At 43.1% G+C, this 25,978-nt stretch overlaps 1 protein-coding gene across 3 annotated transcripts; it reads left to right on the forward strand.

Moving 5' to 3' along the window:
• The first annotated feature begins 1,510 nt into the window (after positions 1-1,510).
• Positions 1,511-24,207, forward strand: LOC129867261 (cortexin-1-like). 3 transcript variants are annotated; one of them, XR_008761596.1, is made up of 4 exons: positions 1,511-1,628; positions 3,807-3,931; positions 4,052-4,158; positions 4,394-6,734. XR_008761596.1 is itself a non-coding variant. In XM_055940550.1 (3 exons), the coding sequence occupies exon 3, from the start codon at positions 23,661-23,663 to the stop codon at positions 23,928-23,930; it is 270 nt and encodes an 89-aa protein (XP_055796525.1). In that variant the 5' UTR covers positions 1,511-1,628; positions 9,086-9,156; positions 22,661-23,660; the 3' UTR covers positions 23,931-24,207. The 3 variants fall into 3 exon arrangements, 1 of the variants encoding a protein (XP_055796525.1); XR_008761595.1 differs by having other exon boundaries at positions 4,052-6,735; XM_055940550.1 differs by lacking the exons at positions 3,807-3,931; positions 4,052-4,158; positions 4,394-6,734 and adding exons at positions 9,086-9,156; positions 22,661-24,207.
• Positions 24,208-25,978: the final 1,771 nt, after the last annotated feature.

The following is a 25,978-nucleotide window of genomic DNA, read 5'->3' on the forward strand; positions in this document are numbered from 1 at the left end:
GACAAGCATATACACATGCATACACATGCATGCACATGCAGGCAGACAGGCAGGCACTCTCTCTCTCTCTCCTCTATCTTTCCTCTCTCTCTCTCCTCTCGCCAATGGTCAAGGACATTTTAGCACAGTAGGGAAGCTGCATTTGGCTCCCACATTTTTTTGGTTTCATCAGAATTGAAGTCCTGGTAATTTGTGTGTATCCAGCTTGGTTGTCAAAGGTTTGAACGGAATAGCGTGTAGGCCTCATAGCTCTCCTCAGTGATGAATCTGGAGGGAATACTTGATATTGTTGGGAAATTTGTCCTCAAATTATTGTCATCCATTTAATTTAAACTGACTGGGTTTAGAATCCAGGGAACCAAGCTGATCACGGAAACTCACAAAAATCGTAAAACACATTCAGATTGGGTTCTTTTGCCTGCCAAAATGGTGGAAGGTTGCAAGCAGGAACAGTGCTGTAGTAAATATAATTATGGGCGTGAAGCATCCAGAACTCGTCTGTAACGACTCTGTGGCTCTGCCCTCACCCGGGCTCCTCTGACCCATTGGAGGGGGCATCGTTGAAGCGCCTGGCACTGATGAAGCCTGGCAGAGTGACAAGAGGATGGCAGCATGTGGAACAGATGGCTCAGCTGCCACCTTTCCCTTGGAATGAAGTCTGGGAGAGGGGTCCTGGGACTGGGTCTGGAGGGAGGATGGATGGATGGAGGAACAGAGAGGTGGAAGGATAGATGATCAGGCTGAAGGAGGCATGTTGGGAGGTGAGAGAGGGACTGTGATGGTGGTGAGGTGAGATCTGGCAGAGACACAGCAGAGACTGTAGTTGAGTATCGGCTTCACTTTAACTACTCTCTCTCATCTTATGGAATAGCCAAGTCCAGTACATTTTTTGACTGGGCATTGGGCTGTTCCCCGTAGTAAAGGCAGTTGAAAAAGGTTAAAGGTGAGTAGTGAACAGTTAGGGGGATGAGGGGGTGGGGCAGGGCATCCAACCAGCTTTACAGGGCAGTGGAATGATGCAAGCAGTGTTCAAATTATATAATGACTCATGGGGGAGTCCTAAAAATAGAGGGCTGGAGTAATGTGAATATTTTCGATGCTAAAGGGGCTTAGGGTTAAGTACATTGATTACACCTCTATGTTTCGAATCCTTATGAGGTGTCAAAGGAACACAGCTGCTGGCATTGGTGTGCTCCATGGAATGGAAAACATGCATTTGTCATCACACTTTAGTATGATGTATCATCATCAGATCCAAAGTCACCTGTAGGCCTATACATTAATAATCAGATTTAACATTGTTTATAGTTTGCCTATTTTTATTGTATAAAAAATGATGTGCACATAAAGTACATGCTCGAATTACAGTACTATCATAGGCATTACTTGTGTTACTGTATTGTGTGAGGTTGTATTTTTTTCTGATTGGATGACTGTCTCCCAGAGAGAGAGGAGGGTGGGGGTGCTTTAAGAGACTCGCGCAATAGCCCTCATCAAATAGTCGCCCCGGCGGGAGAGCGCATGAGCAACACATGCTACCAGCAAGAGCGCACATCACAGAGCACGAAGTTTGACCAACCCTGTCTCTTCTAACGAGAACGACGTGTTGTCACCCCTCAAGAACTCAGGTTTGTGAACACTATTACCATACAGTTTTGAGGAATGATTTTCGTGACATTGTTTCTTATCAGCTTGCTTAGGCAAGGTTTTGAGGCGCGCGTAAAAGTAGTTTACCAGGTCATGTCAGTCTGTGTTTCCGAAGTGACTTTGGAAATACTGTAGTAATGTCGAAATGAATGTTAAGGCACAGGGTTATAAATGCATTTGCATGTCAATAAGTGTCCATGTTTTGTAAAATAATAGTGAACATTTTACAGATAAAAAACAAAAAAATGTATCAGTATTTTTAATGATTTATATGATACTATAGATTACGCGCCATATAGTCAGCTGTTTCTCTATACAAAACGAATGCAAAAAAAAAATCGCTTCTGCCGTGTTGCATCAAACTCGAAAATGATCCATGCTCATTACTCTGGTGTGATATTAAATCATGTTTAATCACCTTGACACAAAACAATGATGTACAGTTTGTTAGGTCCAAGAAAGCATAGATTACAATAGATTACACGCCATATAGTCAGCTGTTTCTCTCCACAAAACGAAAGCAAAAACAAAATCGCTTCTGCCGTGTTTCGTCAATCGGTCAATGTGGTTCTCAATAGTCAATATAGAATGGGAATTCAACCAAATGCCAAGACACATTAGCTACTCATAGTAGGCCTACCTTTGCCAAAGTGCTGCAATAAACATTTCTGTGAATGCTCTTGACTGGAGCAGAATATTGGGAATAGCAATCAATCAATCAAGTTTATTTTATATAGCCCTTCGTACATCAGCTAATATTTCGAAGTGCTGTACAGAAACCCAGCCTAAAACCCCAAACAGCAAGCAATGCAGGTATAGAAGCACAGTGGCTGGGAAAAACTCCCTAGAAATAGCCTACTGTCTTGGCACAATATTATTCAGCAAAACAAAATGTTACTCTCAGTCATTATTATTTATTATGATAATAATGTGCAATTGTTTATACATTGCCTTTTGGATTATTATGTTTTTTCATTATGGTAAAAGCAGTATGCTTTCTTGGACCTAACAAACTGTACATCATTGTTTTGTGTCAAGGTGATTAAACATGATTTAATATCACACCAGAGTAATGAGCATGGATCATTTTCGAGTTTAAAAAGAGAACACTAGATTCACGGATCTATTTGGATATTCACAGGTACATTGAACAGACTTCATCTGAATAACAATGTCCAACAATGTCATATTTCTGTAATACATCATGTAACAAGTGTATAACTTGACTGTTAGGGAGCAGTGAGCACACTAACAAAAAACAACAACAGTCACACTGTTTTCCAACACTGTTAGCCTTGAGTTATTTGAAACCATGCAATTACCTGCAGCTTCCCATATGAGGTGGACCAATATGTCAGGAAATTGTATGACAGCGTGTGTTAGCAACTAGACATTTTTCCAGGTTCCTTTTTTTGTTTCAGGCAAGCCAGAATAGAAAACCTGAATGAAATGAATATTTGTAGATATCTATGGTGCTATAAAGATAATCCACCTCCCAAACAGCTATTAGGTGTGGTTTGACCAATCAAAACCAACAGATTAGAACTGACAATAAGACTACGTGTTTCATTTGAACCTCATTATGTCCAGCTTGATGCTCTCTGCCCAGTTCATAATTGATGTTAATAGGAAACACTAGCAGCAGTGTTGGGTAAGCTACTCGGAAAATATAGTTTACCAAGCTACCAATTACTTCACACTGGAAGAAGTTAAGATACACTACAGCTAAACCAAACTTCTTAGTGATAAATGATCTACATCTGAAATGTCATAAACTCCAAATTGCAGAACAGATCACTGGAGTCAGATGTGAACAGAATGTGTCATTTAGCCTATTAAACACAAAAACTATGTTTCAAGTGAGAATTAAGCAGGTCTGATGTCGAAAATGAAAATAAATGATTGCCTTATTCACCCATATTTTATTTTAGCCAAAAAAGTAGTGTGTAGTTTCAATAGTTAGCTACAACGCTACATGGCAAAACAAGTAATTAACTACTCAAAACACTACCTAGATTTTAATTCAAGCTATTGCATCATGTAGTTAAATTTCTAGTTTGATAACATGTAGTTCACTACTCCCCAACACTGATCTAGGAGCAGCTGCTTATGTGTATACTGTATCTTTCATTTTGTCCTCTGTGTGTTATTGTATACAGCATGGCCAGCTGTATCAGGGAAGTGCTATTGGCTATCCCCGCTGTGCATACAGAACGGACATCTATTGCCTCAGTGTGTTGCCGGAGTCCAAGAGCGATTTGAGTTGAGGAAATCTGTGCTGGGTGTGAGTGACCTACAGCCTCCAGTGCTTTATCTGAATTGTGTTGCATTGTATTACCATCCTCCTGGCTTATTATGAAGCTGGTTGACTGTAATGAGTAATCAGAGGCTTCTTTTTCTTTAGTCTGATATGGTAATGATGATCTACACCAGTAATCTGAGGAGCGACAAGGAGGAAACCTGTGGGATTAACACTAATAAAGCACTCATGTCCCTGTCAAGTGCTACAGGGTGACCAAACTCCTGCTATTATCCACTTCATAGCCCTTATCATCTCTCACTATTGCTCTCAATGCTTATGTATACATAGGAACTGTGTTATAGAGTAACCCTGCCTTACAGTAGCTTGCTAGCTCCTAACATGATGAAAATGTCACGCTGTGGTGGGATTCAATTTTGAGTGCCAGTTCAGATGTGGCCACACACTGCGTTTTGAATGTCTAACATCCTTTATTCCTTCGAACAGAAGCTGGCATCTCCGAAAAGGCCGTAGCTGCCAGCAGCTGCACGTACTGTTTCCATCAGCCGTATCTGCATCTACAGTTATTTGAATGGAAGAGAACAGAGCCGTCGGTCATGGAACTCTAACCTCGATTGGGAAACAAACACAGGGTTTCGATTTCCTGCTGAGATCGCTCTTCAAATATTCATCGTCCCTATATTCTGGAGCCATTTGATAATTGACACTGGGACAGGTTTTATGATCTCCTCTCTTCATCTGAGCGTGTGGAGTACCATTACAGATAGCCCTTTAACCTCTCAAACCGGACCTATTAAACTTGCCTTTGTGTTGTGGCACAATGCCTTCTTGGACTAGAATCTGCTGACAGTTAGGAGATATTCTGTTAAACTCTCCCTTTCTTCTCTAAATGTGTTTGGGCTGCTTTTCTTTGAGAAATATTATTCAGAGATGCTTGAGGATTTCCCTAGCCCAGAGATCAGTTTTACTGACTCTCTGACTTTACCAACATCCTGTGTTTGGGGACTTCACTTCCTTGCTTAATCCATTCTATAGTGCTCAATTTATGTCTTCTGTTGTGAATTGGATCTGGACAGTTAGCATGTATTGTATAGCCCAGCTACCAGTTTTACCGGACATTTAGCATTTTTAGTCCTCAACTGCCCTTTCACTTAATTTCATTTCAAAGACTTTGTAACTTTGTGGCCAGAGATATGAAAAGAGGGACGTTCCGGTCCCAGTCTGTCACCACGTCTTCTTATCACAGACTGAAATGTATTGTATTATATCCTGTCTTAGAGTTGCTCTAACCTTTACCAACCTTTCCTTTGGACATTTTTAGTTTTGACTTTGCGGACTCTGTATTGTTGGTGCTCTGCAGAGCGTGTAATATATGTGTTGATATTCCCTGATCCCCACAGCGGACCAGAACAGAGGAAAGTGCTGTCCTCTGACTTTGGGAGTGCTGACATCTTCATATTCCTGCCCACCCTGCCACCCGCTCCCTCCTAGATACCGCTGATTGATGTTCGTCTGCCTGGCCGACTATCGTCCGCTTTCCTTCATGAATACAGACGTGAATCACAGGGATTAGCATTCAGCTCTTCTTCTCTCGCCCCGCCTCCGGCCGCCTCTTCCTCAGTGGTCTCTCAGCTCCATACACACGTCTGGCAGTTTCGCTGACGTGGGGGGTCTGTGATGAGTGGCTGGGGGCCCCGGCAGAGGGAGCCCTGTCGGACGCTACCTCACTCACTGCCACTTTGGAAAGCCCTCGTCTCACTGAATATTTCATGGTGTGATTTGGGATGTAAATTAAAGATGTATTCCAGGTGGGTTTGACTGGACTGAGTCTTATTCTCTGTGACTGCTGGGGAGAGTGGGTGTTCTAAGGCTGCCCTTCACCCTGGCAGTCTCGTAGGTACGCAAGGTTGGAGTGACGGAGTCTTTTCTGGGTCTTGTTGTTCTGCTTTTTCACAGTGAAATTGAGATGAATAGAAACTCAGAATGGATGAAGTGAGAGAAAGAAAGAATTTGAGTGTTAGTGTCTATGTGTGTGTGTGTGTGTTGATTTACTGTAGGCTGTGTGTGTGTGTGTGTGTGTGCCAATGAGAGACTTCTAAATTTGTAGTGCCTGCATCCCACCCTCTTAGAGGTGGCTGTTTTCTCTGCCAGCATGGAGTAACCTCAAAGAGTGTAATATTACTTCATCAGCAGCATGGGCTCTTTATGGAAGGCCACAGGCTCCCTGCGGTGCGACACACACTGACGGCTCAGACAATCAGTAATGTTACATAAGCATCCTGGAGTGGAAGCAGCCGTTCTGAACTAGATTATCTCCTCCGCTGGGTTGTAGTGTGTTGCTGTCCTCTCTCACCAGATGACCCTGAGTCTAGCACAACACCAGCCCAGCACGGGATATGTTCATGTTGTAATACATTTGTCTCATAACTGATCCAAACACTAATTGAAATTGACTGATCATGTTTATGCTTCGAGTAGTCTGCATGATGCATCTGTGGGATAACAGAGTGGACTTTGTAAAAGGAAAACGCTTAGCCATTGTGCTCCTGTCTAGAACAGATTTGTCCTCCTCTCTCTGCCTGGGCTGTATCACGGTGAGGAATGTCTTCCAGGGAACCCACAGACAATTTATAACCTCCAAAGGCCACCCTTTCCTCACTAGAATAGCCTGAATGGCTTATACTTCAACATTATGAGGGTGAATAGGAGAAAAGTACATTTATATATGTGAGTCGACATGTCTGGAGAATGTATGAATATACAATTCATCTCGCTGTCGTTTTATTCGCTGCGTTGTTTTAAAAGGTCAGCAGTCTCAAAGTGCTCCACCCCTTCGCCCCCTGCTCGCCCCCTCGCCCCGGCACCAATGCATGCACACTCAGCAAAAGAAGACTGTGCTTCTCTTCTCACTAAAGTGGCAGGCCGACTAGAAGGGGATGGCAGAGGGCTAAACAGGCACTTCAAGATGGAACAGCTGTATGTTTAATTGCTCAACTTGATCTCTACAGTAGTGTTTGAATACCGGCAAGCATCATTAACTACAGTGAGGATCAGAGACCAGGGCCTGGCCTGAGACTGAGAGGAACGCTTACTGTAAAGGGAAATGCCAATTTGCCCATTTGTCTTTGGTTGTATCTAAAAATACCTCATAAACAGAGGTGGGTGAGCGTATAGTGTTTTTATATAGACTGGCGCTAACGAGCTGAGAGGCTTGGATGCGGTTGGAATTTGGTTGGTTTGTTGTTGGGAGCCCAAGGTGACCTGGTGCTATACTCCTCATTATAAACTGGGTAGTTTGAGCCCTGAATGCTGATTGGCTGAAAGTTGTGGTATATAAGACCAAATACCACAGGTATGAAAAAAAAAACGAATTACGTTGGTAACCAGTTTATAGTAGCAATAAGGCACCTCAGGGGTTTGTGGTATATGGCCAATATACCACAGCTAAGGGCTGTATCCAGGCACTCCAAGTTGCGTTGTGCATAAGAGCAGCCCTTAGCCGTGGTATATTGGCCATATACCACACCTCCTTGGGACTTATTGCTTAATTAGTCCCCTCGTGCTGGGATGAATGGTAGAGGACAAACACTATTATATATATCTATACACGGCTAATCAAATCAAAGAAGCACATCAATAAGGGCCATGATGGATGGCATCAATATGATTTCCTATGGACCATACTGTGTTGCCTCTTCTGTATTTCCTCAGCATATGTTTTTCCTACAAATAACATGGCTGGATATAACCTGAGTTTTGTTGACTGGCTTCTCTCCTCTTCCAATTCATCTTTATGAATACAACATTGGAAGGGGTTCATTCAATTCTCTGCAGTCCTGTGAGACTGGAGGACATTTAGATCTTTAGAGGAGGGGGTTGCTTCTCTCTCTTTCTCGCTCTCTCTCTTCTCCTCCCCACTCTCTCTTTTCCTCTCTCTCTCTCTCTGTACCATCTCTCTTTCTCTTTCTGTCGCCCTTTCTTTTATCTTTCCTTCTCTCTCTCTTGGCTGTAGTTAGGTGCTGCAGTTAGAGGGGGTTTGATAATACAATAATGGTGTTGGACCTAATGAAAAGATATTGCCCTGCCATGTTAATGCAGGTTGTGTGTGTGTGCATGTGTGCGTGTGTGTGTGTGTGTACACTTGGAGAGCAGGGAAAGGGTAGAGCAGAGACCAGTAAGGTAACTAAATGTCATTTAGCTATTTCTTCATTTACTCTGATGGGCTCTGTCACCACCGGTGTGACCAATGGCCCTGTGTAGGCTGACCTAGAGTGTGTGTGTGTTAAGTTGCGGGTGTTCTATGAAGAGTGATAAGGCAGGTCTCCCCTCTGTACCTCTCAGAGGACTTGTTCCAGCAGCAGGGCTGAGAGGAAGTGTCCTCATGGAGTAATGGAGTGGGTGAGCGAGCGTGATGGATCATGATGGTTGGAGGGAGGACTAACGAGGAGGAAAATAAGCTGAACAATACCCCTCACCCCTCCCCTCCCTCACTTCCCACTGGCTGAGTGACTGTACACACACACATGCACACACACACAAATGCAGGCAGGCAGGCATGCACGCACACACACACACACACACACACACACACACACACACTGACAGCCAATGCTTTCCCTTGACTCCTCAGTGAGAGAGAGAGAGTCTATCTTTGTGTTATCCTCTATCTAGCACACTATCAAGGTCTGTTGTAACGAGTTTTGGACAAAGCAACGAGTTATCAGAAACGTACAAATGGATAGTGTGTAAGGTTTCTCCAAACAGTTTTGCAAAATTGCCAAATTTTCCTTGCAAACTTTAATTTCTAAGTAAAATCAATAGTTAGTTTTCCTACTGTAGTGTAAAAGGAAAGAGACTTTTGAGAACACACCTATGATTGGATGATTGAATCCATAGCCATTGTTGGTGTGGAGTTGAGTCTGTGCTCAATGGGACATTTGTCAATCAAGTTTATTTTATATAGCCCTTCGTACATCAGCTAATATCTCGAAGTACTGTACAGAGACCCAGCCTAAAACCCCAAACAGCTAGAATGCAGGTGTAGAAGCACGGTGGCTAGGAAAAACTCCCTAGAAAGGCCAATTTGTCAGGTGATTAGTTAAATGTTTGTCTCAGGGTGAATATGATCCTATTGAACAGTAGTCGGTTTCATAGGTACTCTGTCTCTGTCACACACAGAGAGCCACAGGCACGAAGCAAGGAGCCACAGGCACGAAGCAAGGAGCCACAGGCACGAAGCAAGGAGGGAGGTGTGTTTCCTGTTTCTTTGTCATTCCCCAAAGAGGGACATTCTCTGCCAGGAGTCTGTTTCTGCTTACTTTACTTTGTTCCCTCTCTACATCCCTACCTCCTTTTTCTATTTCTGGTCTTCCTACCATCCAAGTGTCAGAGGAAATAATTGAGGTGCCTGTGTGTGTGCATGTGTGTGCGTGCAAGCTTGTTGTGTGTGTCCACAAGGGTTTTTGTTAGCCAGTATTAAGAAGACAAATAATACCATTGTGAAGAATGCTTTTTAGCCTTTTAATTGATGTAAATACCAGTCGATGTAAATACATTTTACTGGCCATGCTTATCGGTCTTTAGGTAATTTGCATAATTTTGTGGAATTAAATTGGCGCTTGTGTATTTTCATTAGTCATTATATATCTTATTTTTCACACATGCACAGCATACAGATACATAACCTAGCTTTCTGCTACAGCTCCTGTTGCTGCTGGAGTGAAACTTACTTTTACAAGCCCAATCAATGAGCAACAATTCTAAATGCAAATTTAAAAAAAAAAATTGTGGCCACGATTAAAAGAGCTACTCGTTTTATTTCTGAGCTGGAAATTGAAGTGCGCTTCCCATTCACTGTTCAAGTGCATAGACAATGGTATACAGGCTTCAGTGTGTCACGGGACAGCCTGCAATGAGCTGGAGGCAGCATGCAATTTGAAAACATTTACTTAATTGTTTGAAACGTGAACGTTTTACTACATATGAGGCATGTCTTTCCTTGCTTCAAAGTAGCCTAGCCAAAATCCCACCATAGAAATGTGGAGGCAATTATTTTATAAAGACTTCCATTGAAACTAGTAGCCTATTCTCTCATGTTCTATTGTTTTTCAAATCAAATTTATTTCATTGTCTATTAGCCAAAATGTAACGATGTGCGCTGAGAGTCGGGAAGTGAGTGATTTAATCAATAAACGAAACAACGCACAGACATGAATCTGAAACAGAAACAATGACGCCTGGGAAAGGAACCAAAGGGAGAGACATATATAGGGAAGGTAATTAAGGAAGTGATGGAGTCCAGGTGAGTCTGACGACGCGCAGGTGCGCGTGACGGTTGTGCGCCATAACGAGCAGCCTGGTGACCTAGAGGCCGGAGAGGGAGCACACTGACAGTACCCCCCCCCCCCCCCCCCCTGACCCGCAGCTCCAGCTGCAGGACACCGACCAAAATGACAATCCCGGAGAACAGGAGCATACCGGTCACCTCTGCATAGGCGCAGGAAACCCGTCACTCCGGCTGAGACACAGGAGCATGGCGCCAGAGAGAGAGCATAACTGATGGTACCCCCTCCTCGGAACGTTCGGGTCCAGCCAAGGGATGATCTCGGGGATCAAGAGCGGACTGGTCACCCCCGCTGATGCTCGAGAACCTGTCGCCGGCTGAGGCATGAGAGCCTGAAAAGCCAGTGGAAGCAGGGGAGCCTGGCGATCCGGCGAAGGCATGAAAACCCGATGAGCCGGCTGAGGCATGAGAGCCTGTAGCGGCTTCCGGGCCCAACGTCATTCCCACCTAACCAAAAAAACAAACAAAAAACAATCCCTGATGCTTCCCTTTGGTAAGGCGTCATTCTGTAACGATGTGTGCTGACAGTCAGGAAGCAAGTTCAGGGAGTGAGTGATTTAATCAATAAACAAAACATAATACAAAAAAAGAAACACGAACAACGCACAGACATGAAACTGAATCAGAAACAATGGCGCCTGGGGAAGGAACCAAAGGGAGTGACATATATAGGGCAGGTAATCAAGGAAGTGATGGCGTACAGGTGAGACTGACGACGCGCAAGAGTGCGTAATGATGGTGACGGTTGTGCGCTATAACGAGCAGCCTGGTGACCTAGAGGCCGGAGAGGGAGCACACGTGACACAAAGGCACAATCCTAGTCATATTATGCTAGTTGTTGCATATTTAGATCTCCCCTCTTTCAACATATCTAATGGATATTTTCATATTTGTCACATGAGCTCTCTCACATTACGGTGCACTTTTGCCTATTGTATTCCCGCTAATAGCATTGTGGAACGAACATACAAATCAAAATAAATGTTATTTGTCACATGCTTCATATACAACAGGTGTAGACTAACAGAGAAATGCTTTCTTATGGGCCCTTCCCAACAATGCAGAGGGGACACTTTCTTTTATAATATAAAAATTATGACACAAGGAATAAATACACAATGAGTAATGATAACTTGGCTGTATACACAGGGTACCAGTATCGAGTCAATGTGCAGGGGTACGAGGTAATTGAGGTAGATTTGTACATATAGATAGCGATTAAAGTGACTATGCAACAGGATAGATAATAAGCAGTAGCAGCAGCATATGTGATCAGTCAAACGAGTTCAAAAGGGGTCAATGCAGATATTCCGGGTAGCTATTTGGTTAACTAATTATGGCTTGGGGGTAGAAGCTGTTCAGGGTCTTGGGGGAAGAAGCTGTTCAGGGTCCTGTTGGTTCCAGATGGTGCATCATTACCACTTGTTGTGCGGTTGCAGAGAGAACAGTCTATGACTTGGGTGGCTGGAGTCTTTGACAATTTTTAGGGCCTTCATCTGACACCGCCTGGTATAGAGGTCCTGGATGGCAGTATGATGTACTGGTCTGTACGCACCACCCTCTGTAGTGCCTTGCGTTCGGATGCCAAGCAGTTGCCATACCAAGCAGTGATGCAGCCAGTCAAGATGCTCTCAATGATGCAGCATCATTACCACTTGTTGTGCGGTTGCAGAGAGAACAGTCTATGACTTGGGTGGCTGGAGTCTTTGACAATTTTTAGGGCCTTCATCTGACACCGCCTGGTATAGAGGTCCTGGATGGCAGTATGATGTACTGGTCTGTACGCACCACCCTCTGTAGCGCCTTGCGTTCGGATGCCAAGCAGTTGCCATACCAAGCAGTGATGCAGCCAGTCAAGATGCTCTCAATGATGCAGCTGCATAACTTTTTGAGGATCTGAGGGCCCATGACAAATCTTTTCAACCTCCTGAGGGGGAAAAGGCGTTGGCGTGCCTTCTTCACGACTGTGTAGGTGTGTGTGGACCATGTTAGTTCCTTAGTGATGTGGACACCAAGGAACATGAAGCTCTCGACGTGCTCCACTACAGCCCCGTTGATGTGGATGGGGGTGTGCTCGCACCTCCGTTTCCTGTAGTCCACGATCAGCTCCTTTGTCTTGCTGATGTTGAGGGAGAGGTTGTTGTCCTGGCATCACACTGCCAGGTGTGCTGTTTCATTGTTGTCAGTGTTCAGGTCTACCAGCGTTGTGTTGTCATCCAATTTAATGTTGTTGGAGTCGTGTGCAGCCACACAGTCATGGGTAACCAGAGCGTACAGGAGGGGACTAAGCCCACACCCCTAAGGGGCCCTCGTGTTGAGGGTCAGCGTGGCGGATGTATTGTTGCCTACCCTCACCACCTGGGGGCGGCCCGTCCGGAAGTCCAGGATCCAGTTGCAAAAAGGGTGTTCAGTCCCAGGGTCCTGAGCTTATTGATGAGCTTGGAGGGGACTATGGTGTTGAACGCTGAGTTGTAGTCAATGAACAGCATTCTCACATAGGTGTTCCTCTTGTCATTGGAGTGTAGCCTACTGCCTAGTGGGCATTGCTGTGCTTATAATGTGAAGAAATAATAGTTTATCAACATTTTAAGCTAAACTTCCTCTTCTGTTGCATCAGCCTTTATCTGTAGGTGTTTGTTGTAATGCCTAGGTCTACTGGTTGTATGAGTTTGGGATCTATTGTCCCACAACTGTCCCAGAGTCTGTTTTAGGTAGGCTATTTCGTTCTTGCACAGAATGACAAGCTGACCAATAGAATAGGTATACTTTTCTACTATGGAGGATAGTAAGATTGACATAGGTTTGTGATTTTGCTGTTCGTTACTCGTCTTGTTGGCTGAGGGAAAGTAAATGTGGATCGTTATTGTAACATCTCAAAGTGCACATCAGAATTCGGTAAGAAGGACATATGCGTTACATCCTCGAGTTGTATGTTCTGCTTGAATTACCATAATCTAATTGTGATTTCTGTCATTCTGAGCACCGTGGGTGGACGCCCTAATCAGGTTACGCACCCAATGCATATGGGTCAGGTCAATTTCTCAAATGTCCGGTCAATTGAAATGCTGCAGGTCAAATGTCTGGCGCTACGTTTTCCTAACAGAAACCCTGGTGTGCACGTGTCTGTGATGAACCGCCATGCTGAGGGACATGTATGGCTCTGTAGCATCAGACACTCAGCTAGTCAGGCTAGTCTGCATGCCTGTACTGTTTTGTGATGTAATAGTTGTGTGTGGTGTGGTGCTGCCATCTGTCTCTGGTTGCTGTGGTGCGCACACACAATTTGCCCTTTCTCACTTTATATTAAAGTTCCATCACTCATGCTCTCAGTTGTAGTACTTTAATGAAAGACCACAGTGCTGTGTGTAATCATAAGTGTAGCCAGTCCTTACAGCTGGGGCGGCAGCCAGCCAGAGTCTGTAGGGAGCTGTGTGTCAGAAGTGGAGACCACTGGGGAGATGGTGATTGAGGACGAGAGGAGAGGGAGGAAGAGAGAGCAAGTCTACGAGGTAGACAATAGTATTAGCAGGGATGACAATGTACAGTCGTGGCCAAAAGTTTTGAGAATGACACAAATATTTATTTTCAAAGTCTGCTGCCTCAGTTTGTATGGTGGCAATTTGCATATACTCCAGAATGTTATGAAGAGCGATCAGATGAATTGCAATTAATAGCAAAGTCCCTCTTTGCCATGCAAATGAACTGAATTTCCACTGCATTTCAGCCCTCCCACAAAAGGGCCAGCTGACATCATGTCAGTGATTCTCTCGTTAACACAGGTGTGTGTTGACGAGGACAAGGCTGGAGTTCACATTGTCATGCTGACTGAGTTCGAATAACAGACTGGAAGCTCCAAAAGGAGGGTGGTGCTTGGAATCATTGTCCTTCCTCTGTCAATCACGTGCCGTCATCATTGCTTTGCACAAAAAGGTCTTCACAGGCAAGGATATTGCTGCCAGTAAGATTGCACCTAAACCAACCATTTATCAGATCATCAAGAACTTCAAGGAGAGCGGTTCAATTGTTGTGAAGAAGGCTTCAGGGAACCCAAGAAAGTCCAGCAAGCGCCAGGACCGTCTCCTAAAGTTGATTCAGCTGTGGGATCGGGGCACCACCAGTACAGAGTTTGCTCAGGAATGGCAGCAGGCAGGTGTGAGTGCATCTGCACGCACAGTGAGGCAAAGACTTTTGGAGGATGGCCTGGTGTCAAGAAGGACAGCAAAGAAGCCACTTCTCTCCAGGAAAAACATCAGGGACAGACGGAGATTCTGCAAAAGGTACAGGGATTGGACTGCTGAGGACTGGGGTAAAGTAATTTTCTCTGATGAATCCCCTTTCCGATTGTTTGGGGCATCTGGAAAAAAAGCTTTTCCGGAGAAGACAAGGTGAGCGCTACCATCAGTCCTGTGTCATGCCAACAGTAAAGCATCCTGAGACCATTCTTGTGTGGGGTTGCTTCTCAGCCAAGGGAGTGGGCTCACTCACAATTTTGCCTAAGAACACAATTTTGCCTAAGAACAGCCATGAATAAAGAATGGGACCATCTGTCAGGTACTCAGCAGGAAGGTATGATTTCTCTATTATTAAAAGACCCAGATGGCAAATATAAAGACCCAGTCTATCTAAAAAACTGGAGGCCCCTTACACTTCAATGTTGTGATGCAAAAATACTAGCAAAATAATAGAACATCATGAAACATATAAGAAGCCAGGAATGGTATTTATAGCCGATTTTGAAAAGGCATTTGATAAAGTAGCCTGGATTCTTTCAATTTCGGTAATTCTCTTATAAAATGGGTAAAAATAATGTATAGCAACCCCAGGTGTAAAATAGTAAATGACGGCTACTTCTCAGAGTTTTGAATTGTCAAGAGGATTTAAACAAGGGTGTCCGCTGTCACCATATCTATTCGTTATGGCCATCGAAATGCTAGCTATTAAAATCAGATCCAATAACAACATTAGAGGATTAGAAATCCAAGGCTTAAAAACAAAGGTGTCCATGTATGCCGATGACTCAAGTTTTATGTTAAGTCCGCAAGCTAGATCCCTGCAATGTCTCATTAAAGATCTAGATAACTTTTCTGTACTCTCTGGACTAAAACATAATTATGATAAGTGTACAATATTACGTATTGGATCCTTAAAAAATACAACTTTTACATTACCCTGCAGCTTACCTATAAAATGGGCTGATGGTGAAGTAGACATACTCGGTATTCATATCACAAAATATATAAATAAGCTCTCCACTGTCAAGGTGTGGGTGTAGCTGGTGCATTGGAAGTCAGGCACAGAAGAGCAGAGATGAGTGGACAAGGCACTTTACTGAGGCAATATATGAATAGAATGCAATGGCGTCACAAAAAAACAAATGTCCTCAGAACAAGTGAGGCAGCACTAAGTACAAAAATAACAAGGTACAAAGTACAGGCTGTCAAAAGCATGGGTGTAAAATATAACCCGGCGCAAACCAGCCGGAAGAGTGCCAACCTGACAATAAACAATTACACGCACAGACATGGGGGGAACAGAGGGTTAAATACACAACATGTAATGAGGGAATGAATACCAGGTGTGTGGGAAAACAAGACAAAACAAATGGAAAATGAAAGGTGGATCGGCGATGGTTAGAAGACCGGTGACGTCGACCGCCGAACGCCGCCCGAACAAGGAGAGGGACCGACTTCGGCGGAAGTCGTGACATCCACAATGAATTTCAATAGAACACTTGTAAAAATAGACAAGATCCTGCAACCATGGAGAGGTAAATACCTGTCTATTTATGGAAAAATTGCCCTGATTAACTCCTTAGTCATATCTCAGTTTACTCACTTACTTATGGCGCTGCCTACTCCTGATGATTCGTTTTTCAAATCATATGAGCAAAAAATATTTTGCTTTATCTAGGATGCTAATCCAGACAAAATAAAACGAGCCTATCTATATAATGAATATGAATTGGGTGGGTTGAGATTATTAAATATAAAAGCACTAAACCTCTCTCTAAAAGCTTCACTCATTCAAAAGTTTTATTTGAACCCTAAATGTTTCTCAAGTAGATGACTAAGAAAAGCTCATCCATTGTTTAAAAATGGCCTTTTTGCCTTTGTGCAGATTGCCATGTCTCATTTTCAATTAATTGAAAATGATACTTTTTTCATATTATCTGTCTTTTTCAAACAAGCATTGCAGAGCTGGCTACAATTTCAATTTCATCCCCCTGAAAAGATAGAACAAATATTACCACAAATATTATGGCTGAACTCAAATGTGCCGGTTGATAAAATACCTGTATTTATGGGAAAGATGTTTGAAAAGGGTATTTTGTTCTTAAATGATATTGTAAATCGTAATGGTAGAGTTATGTCCTTCATGGAGTTATCAGAATTGTATGGGAAGGTCTGCTCAATCCAAGAGTACAACCAATTGATTAAAGCATTGCCCCAAAAATGGAGCAGGCGGGTGGCAGCGGGAGGGCGTAGGGAACTGGTCTGTCTGCCCAATATAAAGGATCAAAACTGGCAGAGGAATAAAAATAGCATAAATAGGAAAGTATACCAGTTTCATTTGAGGACCAGGATGTTGACAACTGTGCCATAAAGATTGCAAAATAGTTGGAAAGAGATTTTTGATGTACCGATTCCATGGTACAGCGTGTATGATTTGATATATAAAACACCAGATTCAAGACTTCGTGCTTTTCAGCTAAAATGATTATATAGAATTCTTGCCACCAACAAAATGTTGAATATTTGGGGCATAAAATCATCGAAGCTCTGCAGATTTTGTTGTGAGGATACAGAATCAATAGACCATTTATTTTGGTATTGCCCTCAGGTAGCCTGTTTCTGGTCTCAGTTTCAGGAATGGCTGAAAATGCATAGCATTGATCTAAAATTGACACTAGAAATAGTACTGTTAGGAGATCTGGAGAGACCAGGTCAGTCAATTACTAATATACTAATAGTCTTAGTAAAAGTATTTATCTTCAACACGCAATCTGTAGATTCTATTCAATTAGGTAGATTGAAATTTTACTTTAAACATCATAGCATAGTTGAAAGATATGTGTTGCGTAGAAACCCGAAGTGGGTGTCCAGCAGAGATAGATGGGATGGGCTGAGGGAAGCTGAGGGTTGGGATGTGGAATTGGAGACAAGTGGGAGTGGAGTTGCTGTGTGAGAGAGAGAATGATGGTCAAAAGATAAAGGGGAAAAAAAGTCAAAATTAAACATAATAAAAGTACATTTGAATGACACTAAGTGGCAGTGTTTTTACAACTAATGCCGGTTTGCCTGTGGCTGATGCCGTGCAGGTGTTTGTACACATGCATATACACACACTCTCATTCAAATAAACACATACAAGAACACACACATACATGTAATAGTGCCAGACATGCACACAAACATATACAGTTGGCATTGGTGTTATGATTTCAGTTGTCCTTGATGTCTTTTGTTTTAAATGTATTATTTTGTTTAAAAAAAATTGCATTGTTGTTTGCTGTTCTGTCTTTTCCTTTTTTCTCTTTAGTTCATTCTCTTGGTTGTTGGTGCGTTGGGGGTAATTGGGGGTGGGTAATATTTTTAATGGAAGAAAAAAAATCTTCCTTTTGGGGGGGGGGACTGTGGAAGCGGTCTCGAATGGTTGAGGGACATCTATTGGGGAACTGTGTGGGGATCTTGGAGGGTTGTGATCATGAGAAAGGAAACTATGACATATTTCATATCACTATCATGCACACACACACACACATAAGGATGGCTCTGTTGTGGAAAGACTGATACAACTTCTCCCAACCATCCAGGAACAGTTTGGTGATGAACAATGCCTTTTCCAACATGGAGCACCTTGCCAAAAGGCAAAAGTGATAACCAAGTGGCTCGGGGAACAAAACATCGATATTTTGGGTCCATGGCCAGGAAACTCCCCAGACCTTAATCCCATTGAGAACTTGTGGTCAATCCTCAAGAGGCGGGTGGACAAACAAAAACCCACAAATTCTGACAAACTCGAAGCATTGATTATGCAAGAATGGGCTGCCATCAGTTAGGATGTGGCCCAGAAGTTAATTGACAGCATGCTAGGGCGGATTGCAGAGGTCTTGAAAAAGAAGGGTCAACACTGCAAATATTGACTCTTTGCATCAACTTCATGTAATTGTCAATAAAAGCCTTTGATGCTTATGAAATGCTTGTAATTATACTTCAGTATTCCATAGTAACATCTGACAAAAATATCTAAACACACTGAAGCAGCAAACTTTGTGGAAATTAATATTTGTCATTCTCAAAACTTTTGGCCACGACTGTACAATGTTACATACTTCTTTCTAGATACAGTAATGTGTCAGCGTTGTGTGTGAATCATGGCCAAGGTCGGCTAGCTAGAGGAGAGGTAGGTGATGCTATAACTGTACTTTAACCTGGCTCTGTCCAACGCTCTACTCGATTCTCCATACCTATGCTCATTCACTGCAGGTGCTTTTGCTCTGTCCACCCATCTCCCCCTATCTTTCTCTCTGTCTCTCTCTCTTTCTCACTCTCGCTCTCACTCCCTCTTGATTTGAAACCCGTTCCGGTCGACAGGGAGATTTATATAATTCATGAGAATCCATTTGATTGCACATTTTTCTTTCAATGAGCAAATGAGCTGCTGAAACAATGCACTGATGAATGAATGACATTTGCATTATCAGGGTTGTTACACAAAAAGAGTGCCTTTTGATATTTAAAGTCGAAATTGTGCACCAATACTGAATTTTAAAAGCCTGTTATATTAAATGAAATATAGACCACACGGTAACATGCCAAAATGCAGCATTTTAACATGTTCCTACGTCAACCCTGTGTCACTAATAGGAATAATCCCAACATTTCTCCAAGTTTCACAATTATTATAAAGCCCTAGTAATTTTGTTGCTTTGAAAAGTAATTTCTAATTATAATTAATTTCATGTGCACAGTGATTCATTTACATCTGTCCCTCATGTTAAGGTCAACCCTGTTATGTTTTAATGTGGTGAAACCAGTCCCTATAAAATAACTTTTGGAAATGAAACATTGAACATTTAACAGTCAAACCATAGTGTAAAAGCAGGTGAGCTGGTTCTACTCTTTTTGGCCATTTCCTGGTGTTTTGTGGTGGAAAACTGAGTGCGTCTAGCATAACATGTCAACCCATAGATAGTCAGGCTAGAACTGTTTTAGCGTTTGTTTGTTTTTTGAATATATATATTTTTTCATTCAATTGCCACTCCTCGTTGCACACGCTTCCACTCTCTCTGTCACAAGGAGATTTATGGCTGATTTAAGATGAAACCGTCAACCCTGTTATTTTGTTTGGCACTTTACTATAGTCTTTTTAACATTTATTTAACCTTTTGAGATGGGAAAACATGTTTTTTATGAAGTTGAACATGTGCTCTTTATGACAGAATGTAAAAAAAAAAAAAAAAAAATGATACCAAGTTACACTTCGCAAAAGGTATCGGATTGGTGGAACGACCCATCATTGTTTATAAGCGTGTATTCATTACAGCTAATGCTCTTCTAATGCTGCTATAATCATCCACTCAATTAGTGTAATCAAGCAGAATGTCAGTGTAATACTCACTACAACAGCTGGGAAATGTCAGAATGTTATTGTTACTTATTGACCTGAGTCTAACACTCATGACTGCACAGCCAGGCACGACTCCAACACCACCATTACATTTGCCGATGGTAGAGTGGTAGGGCTGATCACCGACAACTACGAGACAGCCTATAGGGAGGAGGTCAGAGACCTGGCTTCAGGACAACAACCTCTCCCTCAATGTGATCAAGACAAAGGAGATGATTGTGGACTACAGGAAAAAGAGGATCGAGCACGCCCCCATTCTCATCGTCGGGGCTGTAGTGGAGCAGGTTGAGAGCTTCAAGTTCCTTGGTGTCCACATCACCAACAAACTATCATGGTCCAAACACACCAAGACAGTCGTGAAGAGGGCACGACAAAACCTATTCCCCCTCAGGAGACTGAAAAGATTTGGCATGGGTCCTCAGATCCTCAAAAGGATCTACAGCTGCACCATTGAGATCATCCTGACTGGTTGCATCACTGCCTGGTATGGCAACTGCTCGGCCTCCGACCGCAACGCACTACTTAGGGTAGTGCGAACGGCCCAGTATATCACTGGGGCCAAGCTTCCTGCCATGCAGGACCTCTATACTAGGCGGAGTCAGAGAAAGGCCCTAAAAATTGTCAAAGACTCCAGCCACCCTAGTCATAGACTGTTCTCTCTGCTACCACACGGCAAACAGTACCCGAGCGCCAAGTCTAGATCCAAGAGGCTTCTAAACAGCCTCTACCTCTAAGCCATAAGACTCTTGAACATCTGGTCAACCGGCTACCCAGACTATTTGCATTGCCTCCCCCTCCCCACACCACTGCCACTCTCTGTTGTCATCTATGCATAGTCTCTTTAATTAACTCTACCTACATGTACATGCTACCTCTACTAACTGGTGCCCCCGCACGTCGACTCTGTACTGGCACCCCCCTGTATGTATTCTTTTTTACTGCTGCTCTTTAATTACTTGTTACTTTTATCTCTTATTCTTATCTGTATTTTTTTAAAACCTGTTTGGGCTGCAAACCCGATGTCGGAACGAAAATGACAACAGCTGCAGGGCGCGAAATTCAAAATCTATTTTTTTTTAATATTTAACTTTCACACATTAACAAGTCCAATACAGCATTTGAAAGATAAACATCTTGTCAATCCAGCCAACATGTCCGATTTTTTAAATGTTTTACAGAGAAAACACCACATATATTTATGTTAGCTCACCACCAAATACAAAAGTGGACAGACACGTATGAATATGATTATGATGTATGAATTATGATTCAAGTAGCATGCACAAGCCAACCGAAATAAACTAAAACCAACCTAAAGAACCCAGAAAAAACTACCTCAGATGACAGTCATATAACATGTTACACAATAAATCTATGTTTTGTTCATAAAAAGTGCATATTTTAGCTATAAATCAGTTTTACATTGATGCTACCATAAATGCTACCACATAGCTACAGTCTGAATCCAGACGGGAGTAGCCAGAGAAAAATACAGACACCAACGTCGACTACTAATTACACCTCATAAAACATTTCAGAAAAACATATGGTGGATAGCTAATGAAAGACAGATATCGTGTGAATAGAGCCAATATTTCCGATTTTTGAAGTGTTTTACAGCGAAAACACAATATATCGTTATATTAGCTAACAACATAAGCTAGCATAAGGCAGCATTGATTCTAGTCAAGCGCTAGCCTAGCACAGTTAGCACAGTTAGCATTGAACAGTTCGACAGATATATGAAAAAGCATCCCAAATTGGGTCCTTATCTTTGTTGATATTCCATCAGAATGTTGTAACGGGGTCCAATGTCCAGTACAGTCTTTAGTTGGGTTCCAGAACGAAATATTTCCCTCTTTGGTTAGCAAGCACCACGGCTGTGCGGCGCTAAACTTTCTGTCTTCAAAACATTCTTCCAAAACATCACGTCTAAAGTCCAGAATAAATTGCAATAATATAATTAAAGTATATTGAAAAAACATACTTTAGGATGATTTTGTGACATGTATCAAATAATATCGAAGTCAGAGATCATATTCACCTTTATCGACCTTCTTCCAGTAGCCGAGACCAAATTCTGCCTCGCGCCCGGAATTTTTTTTTAACTGCGCAGGTCTCACAAGAAGGTGTGGTATTCAGTCCATGGACGAGATATTCGACTCCTTTCAATTCTCACTTCTGCATTACACCCTGATGAAGGCGTATGACGTGTTTCTACGGTCCTAAGTGTAATGACCTTTTATAGACAAGGTCTTAAAGAGACACATCGCATTTTGGAAATCTCAATTCGGCTGGGAAAATGGCTGTAAAAATATTTCTGTTCGACTTAGAGAAATAATTCAAACCTTTTTAGAAACTATAGACTGTTATCTATCCAACAGTAGTAAATATATGCATATTGTAAAATAAAAAATTTCTTAAGAGGCCGTTTGAAAATGTGCACATATTTTCCAGTTTTTTCAATATTCACCCTGCAGCCTGAAGAAGCTAAACTGCACTGTTGGTTAGGGGCTTGTAAGTAAGCATTTCACTGTAAGGGGAAATTCGGCGCATGTGACTAATAAAATGTGATTTGATTTGAGTATTTAGTGGAGTTTGCAGGGTTTTAAAGTTCTCTGTTCTGGCTATGATCTATTAAGGCTCATGGCTGTGAGCATCAACCTTCAACCTAATCATTATAAGCCCCATAACGCATATAAATAATGCATACAACATTATATTGATGTTAGTCAGAGTGATCATAATGGGAATGTTGACTGTGTTTCTTGTGCTTCCAGGTTGTATTTTAAGGGGAGGAAGCAGTGAAGTCGCGTGGAGGAAAAGCAGTTAGTCTTGGGTTAAAGACCTGGAGTAATGCTTGGCTTAGTACACCAGAGGAAACCAACTCTTCTCTCAGAGGATCCTTTTCTTCAACACAGTAATAACCTACCGAGGACTCAGGACCTTTGACTGTGACAGTGACTGCTCAAACCCATTCACAGACAGACGGACATCTTTCACCATGTATTTAATCCTAAAAGTACACACTATATAGGGAGACCGCAGGGTGAGAGTGTTTACTTGTTAGACCCACACTGGGCTATAGACAGAGCTCTGCTTTTCAAACCCACTAACTGTCCCTTCCCTGGAGAAAAGGCTTACTTAGCATCTAATGCTGTGCGTTGCTTTCACATTCAGCATCATTGATCCACTGACCCCCCCTCTGATCTGATTAGCCTTTTAGACTCTCTTATTGTTTATGCATATATACACACACACAGGCGCATGCTGCTGTCAGCTCGTTTACACATCTACGTCTCGTCTGGCTGTGATTAGCATCCACTACAGACAACACCTGGGTATATCCCATCTGTACACAATTAGCTCCCATTGAGGAAGCTGGGTAGTACTACTAGTACAGTACGCTGTTGCCCAGTGCTGTACTGCTGTGTTTATCCACACTGCCAGGTGCCTGTGCTATGTCCGGTCTGTCAAGGTGGATGTCTGTGTGAGAGAGTGGATACGACAGGGCTCTGATAAACACATGTTCTGTAGTCGTCTACTACTGCCTATGGGTCCTGGTACTGTTCATACTGTCTGTCTGTCTGTCACCCTATTAGAAGGGATCAAGATCAAATCTCTCTTGAAGAAGACACTTCATCAAAAAAGAGACTAACCTGGATTAACAAAGGCTGAATAGAACATATCACTCTGTCCATCCGTCCCTCCGTACCCCTGTGGCCCAATCCCCCCACCATCCAATTTGTGTGCCAGTTCTGCCGCCGGACCCCTTGGAGGATGAGTGATGTCCCCACTCTGGACTATGAGCTGCTGCTGTCCCCTGGGCCCTCCCTCCCTGGGGCCCCCAGCAGTCCTCCTCTGGTGGGGGGTGACGCGGAGCAGAGGACGGCCTTTGCCTTCGTGGGGCTCCTCATGCTCTTCCTGGTCTTCCTGCTGGTGCGCTGCTTCCGCATCCTGCTGGACCCCTACAGCCGCATGCCATCCTCCTCCTGGACCGAACACAAAGAGGGTGCAGAGAGGGGGCAGTTTGACTACGCCCTGGTCTAGACCTGGGTCGTGTTCATTAGGCACCAAACGGACTGAAACAGAGAGGGACTACCAGAACTTGTCCAATAAGGAAGGCTTGTTTTTGTTTTTTCTGTTGCACAACGTTTTGCTACGGTGTTCCCTAATGAAAACGACCCTGGTAGGGTTTAAAGGGGGCAGTTTGACTGGCCCTGCTGTAGAAACATACAAGTAGTCAGACTGGAGCTCTCAAGACCCAGACAAAGATCAGAACCCTCAAGGCCCACACCGAGATCAGAACCCTCAAGACCCACACCGAGTTCAGAACCCTCAATACCCAGACCGAGTTCATAACCCTCAATACCCAGACCAGAACCCTCAAGACCCACACCGAGTTCAGAACCCTCAAGACCCAGACTGAGTTCAGAACCCTCAAGACCCAGACTGAGTTCAGAACCCTCAAGACCCACACCGAGTTCAGAACCCTCAATACCCAGACCGAGTTCAGAACCCTCAATACCCAGACCGAGTTCAGAACCCTCAATACCCAGACCGAGTTCAGAACCCTCAATACCCAGACCGAGTTCAGATCCCTCAATACCCAGACCGAGATCAGAACACTCAATACCCAGACCAGAACCCTCAAGACCCACACCGAGTTCAGAACCCTCAAGACCCAGACCGAGATCAGAACCCTCAAGACCCAGACCGAGATCAGAACCCTCAAGACCCAGACTGAGTTCAGAACCCTCAAGACCCAGACTGAGTTCAGAACCCTCAAGACCCAGACTGAGTTCAGAACCCTCAAGACCCAGACTGAGTTCAGAACCCTCAAGACCCACACCGAGTTCAGAACCCTCAATACGCAGACAGAGTTCAGAACCCTCAAGACCCACACCGAGTTCAGAACCCTCAAGACCCAGACCGAGATCAGAACCCTCAAGACCCAGACCGAGATCAGAACACTCAAGACCCAGACCGAGATCAGAACCCTCAAGAGCAGCCTCCTTGAAACTCAGACCAAGGGGTAGAAAGGGGTTATACTGCACTGCTGCCTTAAAACCCTATGCTGCATCTCCCCCTGCTGTAGTCCCTGTAGACTGGCTAAAATGCAGGGGAGAGCTACCAAGCCATTTCAAACATCCTGTGATCTGGGATTACAAACAAGATCTCCTAACTACAGAATAAACCTAGACATAATAGTATCTTGCAGTATTTACATCTCACCTGTTTCTGCACCTCCAGTTGATGATTTGTTACAGTATATTCAGCAGTTATGACCTTTTTAACCAATATTATTCTCTGACAGATTATTATTATATTACAACTGTGTTTACAGATGCAGTCACCTCTTTAAGAAACCAAACTGGTGATTTTCTCTTCATAGAAATATTATTAGTGGGTTTTGTGTCTGTATAACTGAAACAAAGCCATATATTTACTATCTATATCTACATATTGTTTGGTTGACCTGTTGGCTTTAGCCACCCTGCCAAGCTTGGTGAAAACATTAACTCTACAACTGCGACTTTTAGAAAGACCAGAAATACTTTATTTTTGTATTCCGACTCAAATTTGGAGTTTCCTTGTGCTAGTGTTTTCTGTGGTTTGTAGCTCTCTCAATCTTATCGTTGGACTGTGATTCTTCAGGTAGCCAGGTCTTGGGACGAGGGGAGGCAGAGCAGGCAGCTTTGCTTGCGTTTTAAAGATTTGTAAGTAGATATATTTCCTAACGGCTTTGTTTTTGCTACGCAGTTTCATTCTGTGAAATAAAATGGGGTTCTTTAATTCGTTTTTTCAATTTCCTGTGGGGGTGAACGGTTGGAGTGGGTAGATACAGGTAATTGACAAAATAAAGGAAACAGGTGAGTAAATGAGGGATACAAGGTATATTGAAATCAGGTGCTTCCACACAGGTGTGATTCCTGAGTTAATTAAGCAATTAATATCCCATCATGCTTAGGGTCATGTATAAAAATGCCCAGTCAGACACTTGTAGAATCTATGCCAAGATGCATTAAAGCTGTTTTGGCAGCTTGTGGTGGCCCAATGCCCTATTAAGACACTTTGTTGGTGTTTCCTTTATTTTG

The sequence above is a fragment of the Salvelinus fontinalis genome, chromosome 12, assembly GCF_029448725.1.
Source record: "Salvelinus fontinalis isolate EN_2023a chromosome 12, ASM2944872v1, whole genome shotgun sequence".
NCBI classification, from domain to species: Eukaryota; Metazoa; Chordata; class Actinopteri; order Salmoniformes; family Salmonidae; genus Salvelinus; species Salvelinus fontinalis.

Bases quoted from the DNA above. Each gene is read 5' to 3' on its own strand.
- LOC129867261 (XM_055940550.1), top strand. From the start codon at position 23,661: ATGAGTGATGTCCCCACTCTGGACTATGAGCTGCTGCTGTCCCCTGGG.